The sequence below is a fragment of the Triturus cristatus genome, chromosome 3_1 (assembly GCF_964204655.1).
Source record: "Triturus cristatus chromosome 3_1, aTriCri1.1, whole genome shotgun sequence".
In the NCBI taxonomy this organism is placed as follows: domain Eukaryota; kingdom Metazoa; phylum Chordata; class Amphibia; order Caudata; family Salamandridae; genus Triturus; species Triturus cristatus.
In genome coordinates, this window is record NC_140583.1 from 889,512,413 (window position 1) to 889,530,669 (window position 18,257).

At 44.1% G+C, this 18,257-nt stretch overlaps 1 protein-coding gene across 1 annotated transcript in view; it reads left to right on the forward strand.

The window, feature by feature from the left end:
- Nucleotides 1-18,257, forward strand: part of TTC21B (tetratricopeptide repeat domain 21B) — a 557,642-nt gene that overhangs the window by 365,384 nt on the left and 174,001 nt on the right. Inside the window, exons 21-22 of the mRNA XM_085645393.1 lie at nucleotides 27-137; nucleotides 3,094-3,175. Of these exons, the coding sequence (XP_085501519.1) occupies nucleotides 27-137; nucleotides 3,094-3,175 (193 nt within the window). The remainder of the gene's footprint in view (nucleotides 1-26; nucleotides 138-3,093; nucleotides 3,176-18,257) is intronic.

The following is an 18,257-nucleotide window of genomic DNA, read 5'->3' on the forward strand; positions in this document are numbered from 1 at the left end:
TCAATTTTATTTCGTTGTTGTTATAGGTAATGCTGGAACTTGCACAACTCTATCTTGCACAAGAAGATACTGAGGCCTGCCAGCATCAGTGTGCATTACTGCTAAAGAACGATCAAGATAATGAAGCAGCTACTATGGTTAGTAAAGTACAGTATTGCAGTAGTACTCCAGCTGTTTTTATCTTTCCAAGCATTATTAGGTCTCGTCTGAGACAGCGCTTTAGCGCTGCTCTGGCGAGACTTGTAGTAAGCGAGTTTTGGAAGTGCAAACAGTGCTTTTCAGGCCTCCAAATACAGTGCATGTGCCCTGGGAGCGCGCACCATTTGGCAGCCTGAAAAGCACTGCCTGATCACTTGCTTTGATGTCCTCAGTGAGCCACGGGGCCACTGAGGACATCAAAGTGCACACCATTTGCCACCCCCTTGTTTTTTCCTTTGATCCCTATCTTTCCCTTCCTCAATCTCACCCTCTCCCTGCCTTTTACAACTGCGGCCCGCACCACTGCGCCCGCCCCCACTCCCCCCTCCCCCACTCCCCCCTCCCACTCCCTCCTCGTCAGCTTCAGTGCGCTCTTGTTCTGTGCCACTAGTTTTTCCTCGTTTTTTGTGCCTTTCTGCCCTCTGTTCCACTCGTTTTCCCTCTTTTTGTGCCTTCCTGTCCTCTGTTACACTCGTTTTCCCTCTTTTTTTGTTCCTTTCTGCCCTCTGCTCCTCTCGTTTTTGTGCCCTTCTGCCCTCTGTTCCACTCGTTTTTGTGCCCTTCTGCCCTCTGTTCCACTCGTTTTTGTGCCCTTCTGCCCTCTGTTCCACTCGTTTTTTGTGTGCCTTTCTGCCCTCTGCTCCTCTCGTCTTTTGTGCCCTTCTGCGCCACTCTTTTTTGTGCCTTTCTGCCCTCTGTGCCACTCGTTTTCCACTCTTTTTTTGTGCCTTTCTGTCCTCTGTTCCACTCGTTTCCCTCTTTTTTTTTTTGTGCCTTTCTGCCCTCTGTTCCACTCGTTTTTTTGTGCCCTTCTGCCCTCTGTGCCACTCGTTTTTCGTGCCTTTCTGCCCTCTGTTCCTTTCGTTTTTCTGTACCGGCTTGTGTGGAAACGCATATAATTGGGTGAGTATCTGTGCTTTTATCTGTGTATGCTTATTTTGCTTGCATACCACTTGGTGAATATCTGAGAGTGTGGGTTTGTGTGCCTTTTTGAGCTAACCAGGGACATTTCCACCTTAAAGATCAGGGAAAATATTTTAATCAAGAAATATTTCCATGGTTTGTCAAATGTCCTGGGCATACGCTGGTATTCAGTGAATATAAAAATGTGTGTGCATTGCAATGTTTGTGCAATTATATGCATTTAACAACAAATACATAGACAAAAAGAATGCTCTACAAATAGCAGAACTGTTGCTGCGTAATTGTGCACCGTTTCACACCAAGAACATATCAAATTAACTGCTTGTCTCCAAGCCACGCCCTTAGCTTCGGCCATTCTGTTACATTTAGTTAGTGCCTGCATTTATTTTTTTTTCCATTTAAAGCACTGATGCTTCCAAGTACATAATTCTCCATTAGTCTGTACACGTTTGCCTAGATCTCTGAATAATAATAGGTTCAATAACTCGAAAGAGAAAAATATACAAGAACAGTATTTCTTACGAAACGTCCCTAAACCTATAAAAATTAGCAGAAAAGAAGTTGGTTATTTAAAGAAGCAGCGAGTGCTTTCCTAAGAAGAGCTCTTCAGGAACCAGCCAGCGCCACGTTGACTGCAAGGTGACATGTTTACGTAGGACCACGTTCCCAGAACAGATGGCTGGCTTGTCTTTACCCACGCAGAGGAAAGGAAATTAGGGCTGCACACAGAACAAGCATTTGCAATGCAATAGGTCTCGCATTTGCAAAAGTTTAAGCTATTGGCATTGTTCATGACAATGCCTTTTTTAATCTATTTTATAAAACAAACACATAATGGCATTTATTTATCATTTACAAAGCCAATAGCTAGTGTTGCATTATTATTAGCAATGCCAGCTGCTCACACTTTTATAATGCGAGACCTATTGCATTGCAAATGCTTGTTCATTTTTAGACTGTTAGGTTTATGCTTAAATATGCACCCTTTGCCCCGCTACTTTTATGTATGTGTGCGTATGTAAATAAATGTGTGTGTGTGTGTGTGTGTGTGCGTGTGTGTGTGTGTGTGTGTGTGTGTGTGTGTGTATATATATATATAGAGAGAGAGAGAGAGACAGAGAGAGAGAGAGAGAGCGAGAGAGAGAGAGAGACTATGCTGATGTGCAGATATGCTCTTTGTTACCATTATTGATTGTTTAATGGGGCATAGCCATGAGCGGCTTCCAGTAGGTCATGGTGTCTCTCTTCAGCATTGATAATAAATAGCACATTGCACTCAACGTATCTTTATATGTTGTGTGTCATGGCATTGTGTTAGGTATTCGTTTAAAACCAAAATTGGCATGTACGGGGTTAAATATGAGCAGTAAGGAGAAATGCCACTGAAGAAGCCTAGCCAGTGGCCTGGGGCAGTTGTTTCCTTCTGTAAAACCATTGCAGTATGAAAAATGTAACATTAAACGTGTTCCTCGTGTCTGTTTCACTGTACGGTGGTAATAAGATAGCATTTGACCATTGCACTGTATTAATACACGTGTGAAAGTTTGTTTATTAGTACAGTTGCTCTAAATAACGTGTTATTGAGCCATAATGTTTTCGCTGCCATGGAATACACAGTTGGTTCTGGTTGAAAAGATGACTGTAACAAATGACGTTTTTTAGTTCAGGAATTAATCTTAAACTGTTTTCTGAATTTACACCAAATTTGACAGATTTGTGGTATGTCGAACTCTGGTCTTAAATAGAATTTGGCTCTGATTCGCTGAGCGGAATTTTTTTATGTAGAAATCACCTTTAGGCATGTGAATATGAAATCCTCCTGTTCATTTTTGCGCTCAAATTCCTATAAATATATTTTATAAGGCTTGTGGTATAAGGACTATATTTGATTCCCAAGTGGGATATGTTTTTTGTTCTAAATATTCTTTTACTATATGAACATGTAATCACCATTAGATTTGTGTGTTGCAGATGATGGCTGATCTTATGTTCAGGAAACAGGATTATGACCAGGCGGTATTTCATTTCCAGTTGCTTCTAGAACGCAAACCAGGTACCGTTTACATTTTGTATGATCCCTTCACTAGGTATCGTGTATTGGTATCCTTTGATATACTGATTCTTTTTACATGAATCCTGAGAATATTGTCGTTTATTAGAATTCTCAGTATAAATATGGGACTTAGAGTACACTGACCTTTGGAATACCTCTAATGCTGCTTATCTAAAAATCAAAACAATTGCATATGGCACACTGTTTGTCTCATTCTTATATTCACATTCATCGTTTCCCTCAAAGTGACGTCCTGAAAGAATTTTACAAAGTAATAAAGCATTGAGCAGGCCTAGAATAAAAGGCCTTGAATATTGCAGTATACTAGAGCATCTCGACATGGCTTCTTCTTGAGGCACACAAGACCACAACATGAATCCCATTTCAACTATTTTATGAAAAAAGACACTGGAGAAACCTGCACTTAAGAAATGTAACTGGTTCATTCAATTTCATAAGCCACATTTTTTTCAACAACTTTAAAATGAATGTCTGTTTAAACGGACAAAGACCTGGTTAAATAAATGTGCAGTTTATTTAAGGTAAATAAATAAACATTATTTTCAAAATAATTAAAATGTGTCATCTCAGGCTTTTATATTGATCTACTAAATTTCTGTGGGCCAAATGATGCCACTAAAGAGTGATGTGGCTTACCTGTCCGATCCCCCTACTGAGGAGATTAATTTAATTTCGACAAATATTACAAAGCCTGTGAGCGGGTGGGTGGGCGCTTTTCGATGGCTGAGCCTCTGCTCACCTTCAGGGAAAAGCTGGTGGACCTCGATATTGCAGGAATGGAGAATCCATTGTTATCACTTGATGTCAAGAGACAGATGCACGTTTGCACATGTCTTCTCCTTCTGACCCTACATTCTTGTGTTCATACCATCTCCACAGAGCCCGGTGGTTCAAGCATCTTTGGCTAGGCGAAACATTAAACTTCTTTCCAGCTTATCCCCTGGCACAGAATCCTCAAGGTTGGATGCATTGAAGTGTTTGAGTCAGGAATGCGTACAGATGCGATACACAAACTTTTTTGGGGATGTCCAAGCTACCCTCATGAACATGCCATTCAATAGTGAAGCATCTTTTTGTCTGGAGGACGGAAACTGATCATTTGGGGCTGCATTATACATGTGGGTCTTTTTTCTTTATTGCGACGGGCCCACCTTTTAAAAGGTGCACCCAGCGCAATGAAGGAGGTGCGCCATATCATGATGAATGCGGTGCCTCAGGGCAGCCGTGAACTCCTGCTACCCTGGGGGCAGCCCATTAATGTGAAAAAAACAGAGTAGCTTCTTTGAAGCCACTCTGTATTTTCACAGTGCAGGTGGCAACCCACCTGCACTTTGAAAGGGGATTAGAGATCCCCTAGCAGGCAGGTGCAGTGAGTGACTGCACCTTCCTGCAAGAGGATATCTCCAGAGGGCTGCTTTCAGGGGGCGCATTGACAGCGTGCCACCTTTAAGGTGGCTTATTGTCAGTGTGCCGCCTGAGAAACGCTTCTTTGCCTCTGCAACACGGCGTAGGCACAGAGGCAAAGGTATTCTCTCATTTGCATGGGGCCCCTCCCTCCCTGAAGATAGCTCTTGCGTTGTGCATGCCAGTGCTATTGGTATTACAGAAGGGGCCACACAAGCATCTGCGGCCCCTACTGTAAAACCAAAGTCCCTCGGGCGCCCAAAGCAGGGACAAACGCCCGTTGCGCCCCTGGTGCACTTTGTGTAATACGGCCCATGATTGTTTCAATCACAGTAAGGCCACAGCTGGGCTCTTCATTGGGTTTAGCATCTCTGGCTCACCAATTCCACCAACTATATCACAGGGAAATTACTCAAGATGCTTCCTAATGAAGAAGAAATCTCTGGCATGGATAACCATTACTGACTTTGAGATTCCTAAACAGGTTTCCCAGAAAGCAGTCGTAGTGCATGGTGATCCTTTTGAATATCGGTCTTTTGCTCCAAGAAAGGAATTCTTTGATAGTCATAGATATGGGAGATATGTACTTCACATCATAATTCATCCAGATTGTCAGCTCTTGTTCTCCATGGTAGGCAGCTAAAATTACATGGTCTTTATTCTCCCCTTTGGTCACAAATTAGCACCTCTTATATTTACCAAGCAACTTTGACACTGCTTCATGAAAGAAGATATTTTACGTGAATTAGAAGACCTTCCCAAGTGGAAGCTTCAAGAGCTGCCACGGCCGTTTTGTTACTCATAGGGATCCTGGACCTCGCAATTGATGTCTTGTGAAAGAATGTCTTGAACGGCGCGGAATAAAACATTTACTCACAACACTTTATCATTCCCAGTCCTGTGGTAAAGATGAAAGTTCCATAAGATGTTGATGGAGGGCATCCAGAGTGCACTCAAACCTACAGTAGATTGTACTGAGGCTATGACAAAATTGCTTTGGGCATACTGTTCCAAGCCACAATCAATCACAGGAGACATTCCATTTGGACTAATAAGAGGTAGGAGGGTAGTGTCTGCTTTATACCGGTTTGTATAATAAAATCTTTGGAATCAATCATTTTTTTATTCTGCGGAAATTAGGATCTATGAACACAGCTTCCTGCCTACATCTCAAGGCCGGCAGACTAAGATATGAGCGCAAGTTCACAGCTTTCAGGCACACAACCCGGAGGCCGGCTGCGTAAAAAGCAAACGTGAAGGACTTCTGCGTTGACTTCCAATTTTAGAAACATCCAAACTATAACAAAAATAAGACAAATAGGGAACAACCTAATCAAACAGCCCTCCCAACCCCTTGTCCCCCCCCCCCCTACCCTTCTCCGCACCAGTTCCGTCATATGTTGTAGACCCTCAATCCAAGGCCGCACACGCTACAGGGTATATGCTCATCCTGCCGACTTGTGAATGGAACCCAGGGGCTCTAGTGGCAAGAGCTTGAGAATCTAAGTATTTCGGGCTGGTCACTTCTCTCAGGTCTTTTCTGAGTAGGTGTAAAAAGGGGGCCCACAATTTAGCAAAATCTTTACCCTTCCCTTCCACACTGAGCGACATGCGCTCCATAGCTAGGAGTTGCCACAGGTGGTGAGTCCATGCTAGTACATAAGGTGATGTTGTTGCCCCCCACAGAGCCAGGATAACCTGCCGGGCCGCCAGCAGCGCCAGGGCTGCCTGCCTACCTCCGAGAGATCGCAACGCACCCTCGTATGGTGACTAGAGGGATGTGTCATAAGCATGGAGTACAATTCGGAGATAAGCCAACAGTCATCTGTCTTTCGCACCAACCACTTTTCAAACAAAGTGAGGGGTCTGGACATGAGAGCAGAACCTGACTATAAGGAAATGCGTCCGTTGTCAAAAGACCATAATCCTTTCGAAGTTGCGCAAAGGGAACCAGCCCCTCCGAGTCAAAAAGGGACCCAACCCGCTTGCAGCCCTCCTCGCGCCACCTCTGAAACACTGGCGATGTCTGCCCCGGCAGAAAATCAGAGTTGTCTACAATGGGGGACATGGGTGAGGGGAACGATGTCCACCCTTTCTTCAGGGCTAATCTATTTTAGACCTTGAGGGTAGGCAAAATGACAGGAGAGGAACATAGCCCCCATGCTCTGTTTGCGGGGCAACCATAGTTCCCTCCAGATATTCACTCCAGCGACTGACTGAACCATAAAATTCCAGTGTTTACTGGACAGAGGCCTATTCCATTACACTAGGTAGCATAGGCACACTGCTTGGTAATAGCCGCCTATGAGCGGGAGACCCAGTCCCCCCTAAGCCTTCGTGCCTATCAATTGAGCGAGAGAGAGACGTGGCTTCTTCCCCTCCCATATAAATCTATTAATATGAGACTGCAGCTTCTTGAGCGTACCAGGCGGCGGGGTCATTGGTAGCATCTAAAAAATGTATCAGATATGCGGAAGATCCGTCGTCTTCACCGCCGCTATTCTCCCGAACCAAGCCAACCGAAGATGCGATCAGGCATCCAGCGCCTTGGTCGTGTGTTCCAGCAGCAGGGCATAATTTAGCGAGACAGTCCTCGCGATGGTCGGCGTCAACCTAAACCCCAGGTATGTTACGTCCGTGTGCGTCCAGTGGAATGTGAAGTCCCGTTGCAGGGCCTCTACTTCCTCGGGAGGAATTGAGAGGGTCAGGATCACAGATTTCCCCAGATTAACTTTAAACCGAAGGCAGCGAGTTCGTCGAGAAAAGCGGGTAGCGTCGTCTGAGGATGTGTTAGTGATAGAATCACATTGTCTGCGTACAGACTAATTTTATGGACGTCCGCCCCTAATAAAATCTTTGGCTCAATTATGGAATGTCTTTGGGCATACCGGGCCACACCAAATTCAGTCACAGCAAAAATTCCATTTGGACCGATAAAAGGGAGGAAGGTAGTGTCTGCTTTATACCTGTTTTTGATGATTAAAGCTTTGGGTAAAAAATGCGATGTGCTTGATGTGAGTACCATTGTGTAGTAGTCGAGGGATGCAGTCAGTGAGATGCATTGTGTATGAACCATGAGAACATAGAAAGTGACCTGATTTGTAGCCAGTGAGCGGGTTCGCTTAAACTGTCATTCATTGCGGAGATAAGGGTTGCCTAAGTTTTGGGATTGTGCTCAGATAGTGGAGGTGCCTGGTAATCCTGTGCCCTTTGGTGGTATATGGTGCAAGTGGCGTACCTTTGTCTGAAAGGACAAAAACACAAAGCTGTTCGGATGGTGGAAGGAGTGATGGCAGTGGGCGGCTTCGGGGTGAATTCAGCAAAATGAGTACATTGAGCACCAACAGGAATGCTGATTTCAGCAAAACAAATTGAATGATGGTGAAGTGAAAATTCAGAGACTAGACTTGCCAGTTCGAAGAAGTCATAATGTCTAAAGGCTTTCTCACAGGCTCTTGGACAGAAATTTCTGTTAAATTATTTTTCTGTACCTCCCTGGCGATCTATTACAATTTTCCCTTTGGGATTTTATTCTTATTTTGGCTTATTGTTCTTCCTTTTGTTTGTGTGAGAGGAAGATGTATAGCATCTATGTTTATAGCTCTTACTCAGTCAACTTATGATGTAACTTACTTAGGTATGCTGATTGGTGGATCTTACATTCTGCTATGGAATGTAGTTTATTAGTTTCAAGTTATTAGCAGTTACGAGGGAGCGACCAGGCCATTTAGCAGGCGATCTGGAAGACTTTGTGATCAGATCAAGTTCATGGCTACAGACACGGTTACCTTTTCAAAGCATTTTAACTTATTTACACTAGGAGAAAATTAACGACACAGCATAAGTGATATGTGTGCATAGTGATACTGACATGTGAAATGTTGTAATATACACGTCATTGATACATGTAGTATATTTTAACAGTGCTAAGTGGTGTAAAGAGGTGAGTCTCAGTTTACTCTTCTCTCTTCCAAAACTCTCTCCATTGATGTCAGTGCAATTCGACTCTCAGTGAGCTACTGTGAGAGGGGAATCCTCATCAGATATAACCTATTGTAGAAAGATATGTCTTCTCATTAGTGATACGTCCTATGTGTTATATGATCACCTTTGGTTTGCAATAAAAAACAAATGTGGGCCTCCCACATCTCGAGTCTTTATGTATTCATAGAGGGTCCTTTGCTGTTCTATGTAGAACTGCAAAACTCTATGCCTTGTCAGAGAAACTGTTATTAAAGCTGTTTTCTCTTTAGTGGGCATGCTTGTTTGTCATACCTTTTGTATTGCTTAGGTAATTTTACTACTTGCTTGGGTAAAAATTGGGAAAATTGAGTGAATACCGTAAAAGGTCTTCACTCGCGTGGATACCTCTCTGCGTAAGACATAATCAGTGTAAGTGGCTTGCCCCTCCAGAAATACAGGTACAATGAGTAGGCTTGCATACCTTTACCATTCTCAGTCATATTTGTGCTGTGGTGTTTTCAAATTACAGTGGCCCATTTTACTCGGTATCCAAACTGGACACTGTATTTATATTGAAGCTGGTATGTATGTTTTAAGAACCCTACTAAATGTTGGTTTGCACATGTTCATGAAGATGTCTTTGTTTTCACGGGTGGCTCAGTGCAGCATTGTCTCCAGAAATCTATGCATATACTTAACGTATTTTCATAATACAACAGGATGTGCTGCAAATGGTATTTCTGCAGTAGAACATATGCATTGGTGTTATTAGTTTAAGCCTTTTGTGGTCACAAAGGTGAATTCGAAGTGTAAGTGGAACTGTAATCCAGAAGTGTCATGGCATCTTAACCTTATGAAATCTTGTTACCTTGGCTGCCTATGCCTTATCCTTGAATCTATGGATTTGAAGCGTGCATCACTGAAGAGCTTATACATTGGATACTTACATATTTCAAAGGGGGGGGTTTGCCGCATGCACTTCTGTAATTGAATAATTTACATTCTTTCCCTCAAGGTTAAACCTCTTGTGTTTGCAATTTTTGATTTTCATTGGCGTTTGAATCCAGAAAGGGCATGGCATCCCCAGCCATTAGCATATCTTTACTGTGGTTGCTAAGGAAATCTCCCTGGACTTCGGTCCCTATGGAATTATTAGGGTGCATCTGTGAAGAGAATTCCTAGAGCATGTTGCATAGAGCATGCAAGGTGGAAGTTTTAATTGTTGTATCTTAACTTTTTTTTTAGATGATGCGTCTCAGTCTATCTTACTAGCCTCTGCCATTGCATGTATTTTAGTTTACATTGTGTTGTTGTGAGAATTATGACATTTTTTACATTTCTTACCTCATTAGCCGTCTGCATCCTCGTGATTAAGGTTGCTTCTTTTTGTAGAAGTGTTGTATCCGTATTATCCCCTCTACGGCTGCATATGATGCCTCGTAAGATCACCAATCTTAGTTATTTTTCCATGTTTCTGTTCCAGAAAACGCTTGCCCGGAGATGTTTAAAGTTTTCACAGCATATTCCAGATTTATGATGCTGGACACGTTTTTCATTCCTTCTGTTGTCTTTCGCAGCGCAAGCATCAAGATCCCACTGTCCTTTATACAGTTTTTATAGTGTTGCAATTTGTAAAAGAGGGTTGCTTGATTGTTGCACTTTTGTGTTTTAAACGTTATCCTCTGCTTGTTTCGACCCACACTGTACTGTTGTCGTGCTTGTGTTGTCTTTGCAGGCCAGGAAGATTTCATATCTTGCCAACAATACAACTTGTGCTTTGCTTTCTTGGTATCTGAGCCCTAAGAAGTAATTTGGGTTTTTCTATCCAAGGGCAAAATCAGATTTTACTGTGTGGGTGGTTACTGTATTTTTTAATTGTTTCTGATGTTCGAATTTCATTTGGGTGGAGTAGTGCATCTTAAGAAATGCACCATTGTTTTTGTGTGGGAATGTATTTATTTTTTGTATTTTCTGTTGGGTAGTTTCTGAATCACTATGTCTGAGTTTTGCCACTCGTCTTTCTTTGTACAGTTCTGCCTGATATAGAGAAATTGTCCAAAAGGAAAAAAAATTGAACACTACGCTGATGTGTACTTGTGCACAGCTAAGCCGTTATCCAAGTCATTATTGCATTAGCCTTTGTTATAATCGACTATGCAAATGCACTCTATTTAGGACTTCCTACAGGCCTTGATCTTAGGCTCCAATTGGTGCAAATTCAAGCAGTGAAATTGGTTGTTTAACAAGCCAGGTATTGTCAGACAAAACCTCTGATGAAGAAGCTGCATTGGCTTCCTGCTTCAAAGCACACCATTTTCGAAAAAGGCTGCATCCTTTTTAAATCGCTTCACTACAAAAGTCCAGCTTTTATTACCTCAAGAATAGAGATTTATACGCAGAAGCGTAATCTCAGACCAGCCCACAAAAATCTCTTAATGGTACCTAGATTCAAGTGAAAGAGGATGGGAGGGGAAAGATTTTCAGTTCTAGGCCCTAACATATGGAACTCTTTACTGCTGGAAATTAGATTGGCAGCCAACTATATGAGTTTTAGGAAACTCTTGAAAACATGGTTGTTCCGACAAGCATATGGTTAATGTTACTGCTAGAATGCCACCTCTCTCTACTTCAGCACTAAGCAACCTTTCGGATGTACGTGCGCTATACATAAATTTTATACCATAACACATTTAATGGAGCAATGCGTTCTTGTTGGTTTTCGTGGTGGATAATGGTGTAATTCTTCTATTTTGTCAAGCTGGCTTGGAAATTAATCTCCTTCATGCAGCGATTCATTGTGAACCTTGACCTGCGTTCATCATTAGAATCTATCCAAAAGATTTTTATTGACTTTCCAAATGCACTTTGCATTTTCATTATTATGGAACAATCCTTGTATTTTTTCGCTGTATATAGATTTTTCTAGTAAACCCATTTATTTACAGATTCTGGCTTGTACAAGTTGGCTGGTTCTGGAGCAAAGGAACACTCCGTGGCTGCTCAGCAAACACCCGCTCCAGGTGGAGAATTCTGCAATTGAAAGATGCCCAACAGAGCCCAAGAGAGATATGATAAGAATACTGAATTGGAATGTAGCTTGGCTCAGATCTAACTTGGGTATCTTGAAATGGATCAGGCTCATACAGCGATTCGACTTAATTTGCCCCCAAGTAACATGGGAAATCAAATCTATCCATATTGATGGATTCCACACGTTTCATATCCCAGCAATTCACTCGAGATCAGGTAGAGCGAGAGGGGGCTTACTTACCCTGATTAAAAATACACTGCGCGTGAAAACTTTGGAGATTATTGTTGAGTCCCCTTATTTTCACCTCATAGTGTGTGATGGCCCTGGAGCTGAGGACATGCTTTAAACAAATTTCTACAATAACCATTTTGAGAGTAATATGATACATGTGATTGATTGGCTTGAGAAGGTAATTGATAGGACCATGACTAACCATCATCAGCCCTTAAACATAGTATGGATGGACAACTTTAACGCTCGTAGCTGCACCAGGTTGTCGACACCAATATGTGGCCTAATTGATGAAGAGGGTGTGGTACCACCTCATTTCTCACATAACCCCTATGGTAATGCACTGAATAGGCTTCTGACCTTAAGGAATATGGTAATTCTTAATTTTACTGATCTTTTGGAAAAAACATTTGGTTTTAGCACTTAAGGCTCTACTATTGATTTGTTGGTGGTTGCGTCTCCCCCAAAATCATGTTTTAGTGATGTACAAATCCTCATTGCAGCCTTTACTGGCCATGCGGCTATCACCTCCCAACTCCAATGGAAAGATTGTTTTAAATCATCGGCTAGGAGAATTTCTGCACCATCCATAGTAAAAAGGAATGGTATAGTTCTTAAATGGGCTAGGATAAATAAAGGCGAACTGATACCCAGTGTAGTCGGGATTACTCAGACGGATATAATGACTTGCTTAGACCCGCACACCATCTCTTTGAGCAATGTGCAGACCTTTGTATCAATTCTGAGTGTCATGGAAAGCAAGCTATTGTCCCCCAAGAGGACCATGAAACCATCTGACCCGCGTTAGATGCTGCTTGCACCAAGGCACACAGTAATTTACATGAGGCATTAAGAAACAAACCAAGGGATAAGGACATGGTCACTTATCTCCATTTCCAATACAAGGAAATCTAGACTTAGAGCTCTGAAAGAGGAAGCCTGGGAAAATTTACAGCACGCTGAACTTTCTAAAAACTCAAGAGTTTTGGGCCATAATTAATTCTCCCTTTCTTAAACAAGATGCAGGTCCAACTTTAGATGTGCACGTGGGAGAGGATTCCTGAGTCGCCCACAATACAAATATATTTGGGTCTGTTATTGAAGAGGAATATCTAACCCCTAAAGGTCCGATGAATTGTCTTTTCTATCGCTGAGGTGAGATGCGGTCTGTTCCAATGTAGCAGTCCAGATGAAGTCCCTATAAATTTCTTTTTTGAAAACTCAGACCTCTGGATACCTCTACTGACGAATGTCTTTAATGCAGTTGCGGTAGTGGAGCCATCGGACTCATGGAAGAAGACTATCATCTTCCCAATATATAAGAAGGGTGACAAATCATTGCCTAAAAGTTATAGGCCCATCTCTCTTTTGGACGGCACAGTTAAGTTAATGGACTGTCTATTATTAAATAGATTAAAGGATTGGGCAACAGATTAAAAAAAATGTTAATACCGGCCCTATATGCCTTTAAAAAAGGGAATGGGACCCTTGACCAATGTTAAAATTTGAACTTAATTGTTGCCAAGTATACCCTAGCAAGAGAAGGACATATTGTTTTGGCATTTATGGACCTCTCAGCAGCATTTGATTGTTTCCCACACTGCAAATTGTGGAGAGTTATGAAAGAAATGGAGGTAGATTAACCCATTATATTATTTATACAACCATTATATTCTCATTCTTCAGCGTGTGTTTGGTGTGGCAGTCAGGGGGAATGCACAAGATGGTTCCCTATCCTTAGGGGAGTCAGGCAGGGTTGTGTCCTGGCTCCCTTTTTATTCTCCCTCTACACTAATGGGGTGTAATTAGCAGTGGCAAATTCCACAACAGATGTCCCCATGGCAAACAAAATGTGCATACCCATACTGCTATACTGAGGTGACGCTGTACTGACAGCCAGGACAGGCTTTGCACTGCAAAACATTATTGACGAGTATGCGGTTTAAGTGGCTTCTTTGGACCTCTTGGTCAACAAAGCAAAAACTTTTATTTTGATCACGGAGAAACGGCCCAGAAGATGTCCCTCTTTTTAATAGTTTGGCCTCATGGTACAGTATGGTAGTGAATAGATGCAATGTGTTAGAAAGAAGCATTATGGCCATATTCTCCCCTATTAGGCGCCCTATTTATCCCATACTTAATAAACCACAGGATGATTCCATCTTGTTCGATAGATCTCCATCCCCGTATAAATTCCCTAGTGAGTGTGAGCTTGACGGGAAAGGGCTCACCGCTTTACAGCGCGCACCCAGCCCTGGAAAATCTGCCGATGGGAACAGGGAGAGAGCAGACCGCCGACTAAAAGCCCAAAAGTAAAGGAAATACACCAGAGGAGTGAAGAGCAGGCTCACCTCACGCTAGCAGAAGGAAAGCAAAACCGTAACGGAAGCAGCCACCCCGCCCACGCACCATAGCGCGTGCATAACAACCGGCTCTATTGAGCCACGGGCGACTCTGTCACAGCTGCAGCGACCCCCATGAACATCGGGGACATAGCGTCCTACTATTCAGCACACCTGTGGGGGGGGGGGGCACCGTGAAAAGGACAAAAACCGCGCCAAAGGGCGAGGAGAAGCGGAGTTAGGGGGGTTTGTGATAACAAAATGGCGCCACCAAGAATGGTACCAACCAGAGCCCAGACGAAGTAGCGCTGAGGAAAGGATCAACATAAGCGCGCATCCTCCCCAAACCATAGGCAAGTGAGCGCACAGACATCAGAGAGTGAACGTATGGACAAAATAGCTACAGGCTGGTGCTTAAGAAGGCAAGAAAGTGACAAGAAATAAGGGAAACACCCAAAGCTCAGAAGAGGGGCTGACTAGTCCCCAAAAGGCAAAAACAAAAACCCAAAAAGGGAAAAGCCCGCACACAGAGCGCGGACGAAGGCGGTCTAGGTCCATAGACAAGACAACAAAGCTAGTGGGTAACAGCAACGGGTGCAGACCGAGCACAGGAGGGGGAAGCAACCAAGCAACACACAGTTGCTAGATGAGGCAAGATACCTTCTGTTTACCTTGCTTTCCCATTCCTACATCGGAGGAGTTTGATTCACTGGCCAACGGAGTGTCCTCGGGCTCACCACTGGATCCAATGCCTCATAAGATCTGGAAGGCATTTCAGGACGAGCTGTTCCCTCCACTTCATTCCATCTGCTGTCAGTCATTGATGACGGCGACAGTTCCAGATAGCTGGAAAGTGGCAATAGTAACTCCACTATTAAAAAAGGCTTCTTTAGATCCATCTTGCCCAGCTAATTATAGGCCCATTTCGCTCTTGCCTTTTGTAATAAAGGTCCTTGAGAGATGGGTCACAAAAGCCTTGTCCAGCTATCTGGAATTAAATACCTGCCTGGATACAGCTCAGTATGGCTTTAGGCCGGCACATGGCACGGAGACCGCATTGGTCACCGTGTTAGATGATCTGCGAACGCGTGTCGACAAGGGCAGATCAGTTTTTCTAGTACTGCTGGACATGTCGGCCGCGTTTGACACGGTTGACCATGCGGTTCTCCTGGAGCGTCTCCGTAGTGCGGGTGTAACCAGTCTAGCTTTAGACTGGTTAACGTCCTATCTCAGCGACAGACAGCAAGCAGTGGCTTTACCACCTTTTCAATCAGTCACTCGACAGGTGAAGCAGGGAGTTCCTCAAGGGTCGGCGATCAGCCCGATCCTGTTTAATTTATATCTTCGACCCCTTATAGCACTGATTAAGTCATTCGGCATATCAGTCATCAATTATGCCGATGACACTCAATTGATTTTTTCTTTTGAGGGGAGTGAGTCGGTTTCGAAAGACATCTTTCATAGCTGCATGTCGGCCACGGCTGAATGGCTGCGTACCAACTCACTCCAGTTTAATGGGGCTAAAACGGAGGTTCTCCATTGCTCTCCTGACCGCCTTCCTCGGGCGTTGCCTGATGACTTTTGGCCACCTTCCATACTTGGCCCTGTGGCAGGAGCTAAATCGGCCCGTAATTTGGGAGTGGTGTTTGAACCGGACCTACAGTTGGATGGTTCAGTTAATAAGACCGTAGCGACTTGTATGGGCCTGCTCCGCGCTCTACGCAAAATTTTGCCTATTCTCCCCAAAGGCTTCAGAGCAGAGGTGGTGCGGAGTATTATACTCAGTAGATTAGACTACTGTAACGCACTGCTCTTAGGAGCTCCTAAAAAATTGATCCTTAGGTTGCAGAGGATTCAGAGCATGGCGGCAAAACTGGCTTTATCGCGCCCACGCTCTGCTTCCTCCTTGGCAGCTTTAGCTGAGCTACATTGGTTGCCGATTCAACAGAGGATCGCCTTCAAGGCGGCATGCCTTGTATTCAAGGCGCTGCATGGACTTGGACCAATACCACTCCAGGGCCTGTTTTCTTGGTATCAAGCTGCCCGGCCTTTGAGATCCTCATCGGCGTTTCTGGTGCGGGTTCCTAAGGTCACCAGAGTTAGGATAGGTGGCCGAGCTTTTAGCCACACAGCCGCCTCATTATGGAATTCCCTCCCGCTAGTGCTGAGGGGTAAGCAAGATCTGACCTCCTTTAAAAGGGACCTTAAGACCTATCTGTTCCCTAGGGCAATGTAAATATTCTTCCGGTGGTTTAATTTGGGGTCTCAGCGCCAGGATACCCTTGGGGTGACAGATGCGCTTAATAAGAGTCAAATACATACATACATACACACAGCAAAGCGAACGCCCCTAGCGAGAGAACTAATCAAGCGCCGCAAACGGAGAAGACAGAGGTTGCGGAAGCACCTGTAGGAAACAATAGCAAACAAGGGGAGCTTGATACTCTACGACCGCTGGGAGACAAGGAGAGAGGCCGCAACGCCAGGGTAACTGGTGGTCAAAACATTCTGAGCCAGGACAAAAGCCTACCACGGAAGCAAAGGGTACAAGGAAAGTTTTAGACACCCCATCAGTTCATATCGTCCAGGCACCCTCCAGACCCCAACAAGCGAAAAACAAGAAGAAGCAACGACTCTCACTTAAAGCGGAAGACATAGGGAGAGAAACAAGGGCAGAGGGGATCAACACAAAAGAGCGCACTGTGAGAGACATTAAAAGAGCAAGGAAGAGAAAGTAAACAAACATAGCCGGACAAGAAACATGACAGACAGAGAAATGAGGTTACAGCAACAACAACTGAAGAAGAGCAAAAGTGAACCAGCTACATCGGACTCACCGATCAAACAAAAACCGTATATAAACAGCACCCTAGAAATGATACTAAAGAAACTGGCAGAGGTGCATGACCTGGCGAAAACCACAAAACTCACCATAGAACAAACCAACTAGAGATTGCGGCAGTCAGAGCCGATCTAAACTCAATGAACATTAGACTGGCAGCGGCGGAACAAAGGATCAGCGACGCAGAAGACTTTACCCACAACGCGAGCAAAGAGGTGAAAGCACTATCAGAGGTAACGGGCTCTACAAAAGCAAACAGCGGAGATGGAAGACAGGAACCGCAGAGGGAACATACGCATACTCTGGATCCCAGAAGGGGCAGAAGACGCGGCGGGATCCTGCTCCACTTTCCTTGAAGACCTGATCCCCAAGCTCACCAACATAAAGTTCACCCGCCAATTCGAGCTAAATAAAGCCTACAGAATTCCAGCTTTCAAACCATCAACGTCCCAAACCGCTCGGCCTATCATATGCAAGCCCCTGAGATCACAACACACCGAAGACATTTTTAACTTTGTACGCAAAAACCACCAGATCAATTGGAAAGGCCACAAGATCATCCTCACGCAGGGCTATTCAAAACCCACGGTCGACACCAGGAAAGGCTTTCTAGCTAAAGTCTCAGGAGTAAAAACATTAAATTCTCGTTTGTAGCTCCCGCAAAGATCAAGATAATAGACAAGGGGAAAAATCACTTTTTCACCGACCCAAAAGACCTGATCCGCTACCTAGACGGCCCAGTAGCTCAAACCATGGACACCTCACAGCACGGCTCAGCGAAAAGAGGACCCTCGCCGGAACCGAACATAGGGGGAGGGGGGTTAGGCTCCTGAAATGTACAGATGGGATAAAGAAGCGTCAATGCCTATACAACATATCTACCTCACAGATGCAAGGAACTACCTCAAAACAAATATTCCCTTGTAAGAACGTAACAACTACCTCACGCCTACGGGTGATACTAACCAACACCTAATTCGCCTAAACAGCAAAACAGAGCGGAAGAGCACAGCAGATAAAACAAAACTCAGGAACGACAGCGTATCCTTTTACTTTAGTTACCTCGAACGGAACACCGAACATACAAATGTCAGAGCTACTGTACAGAGCTACAGTGGAGTTTGCAAATTGACTTACACAACATTATATCTCCGGGAGGCGGAATGGCGATCCTGCCGTCGCACCTCCTACAGACGAGTGAAGGGGGGGAGGGGCAGGTGGGGGGGCAGGGGGGAGAAGGGGGGGGAA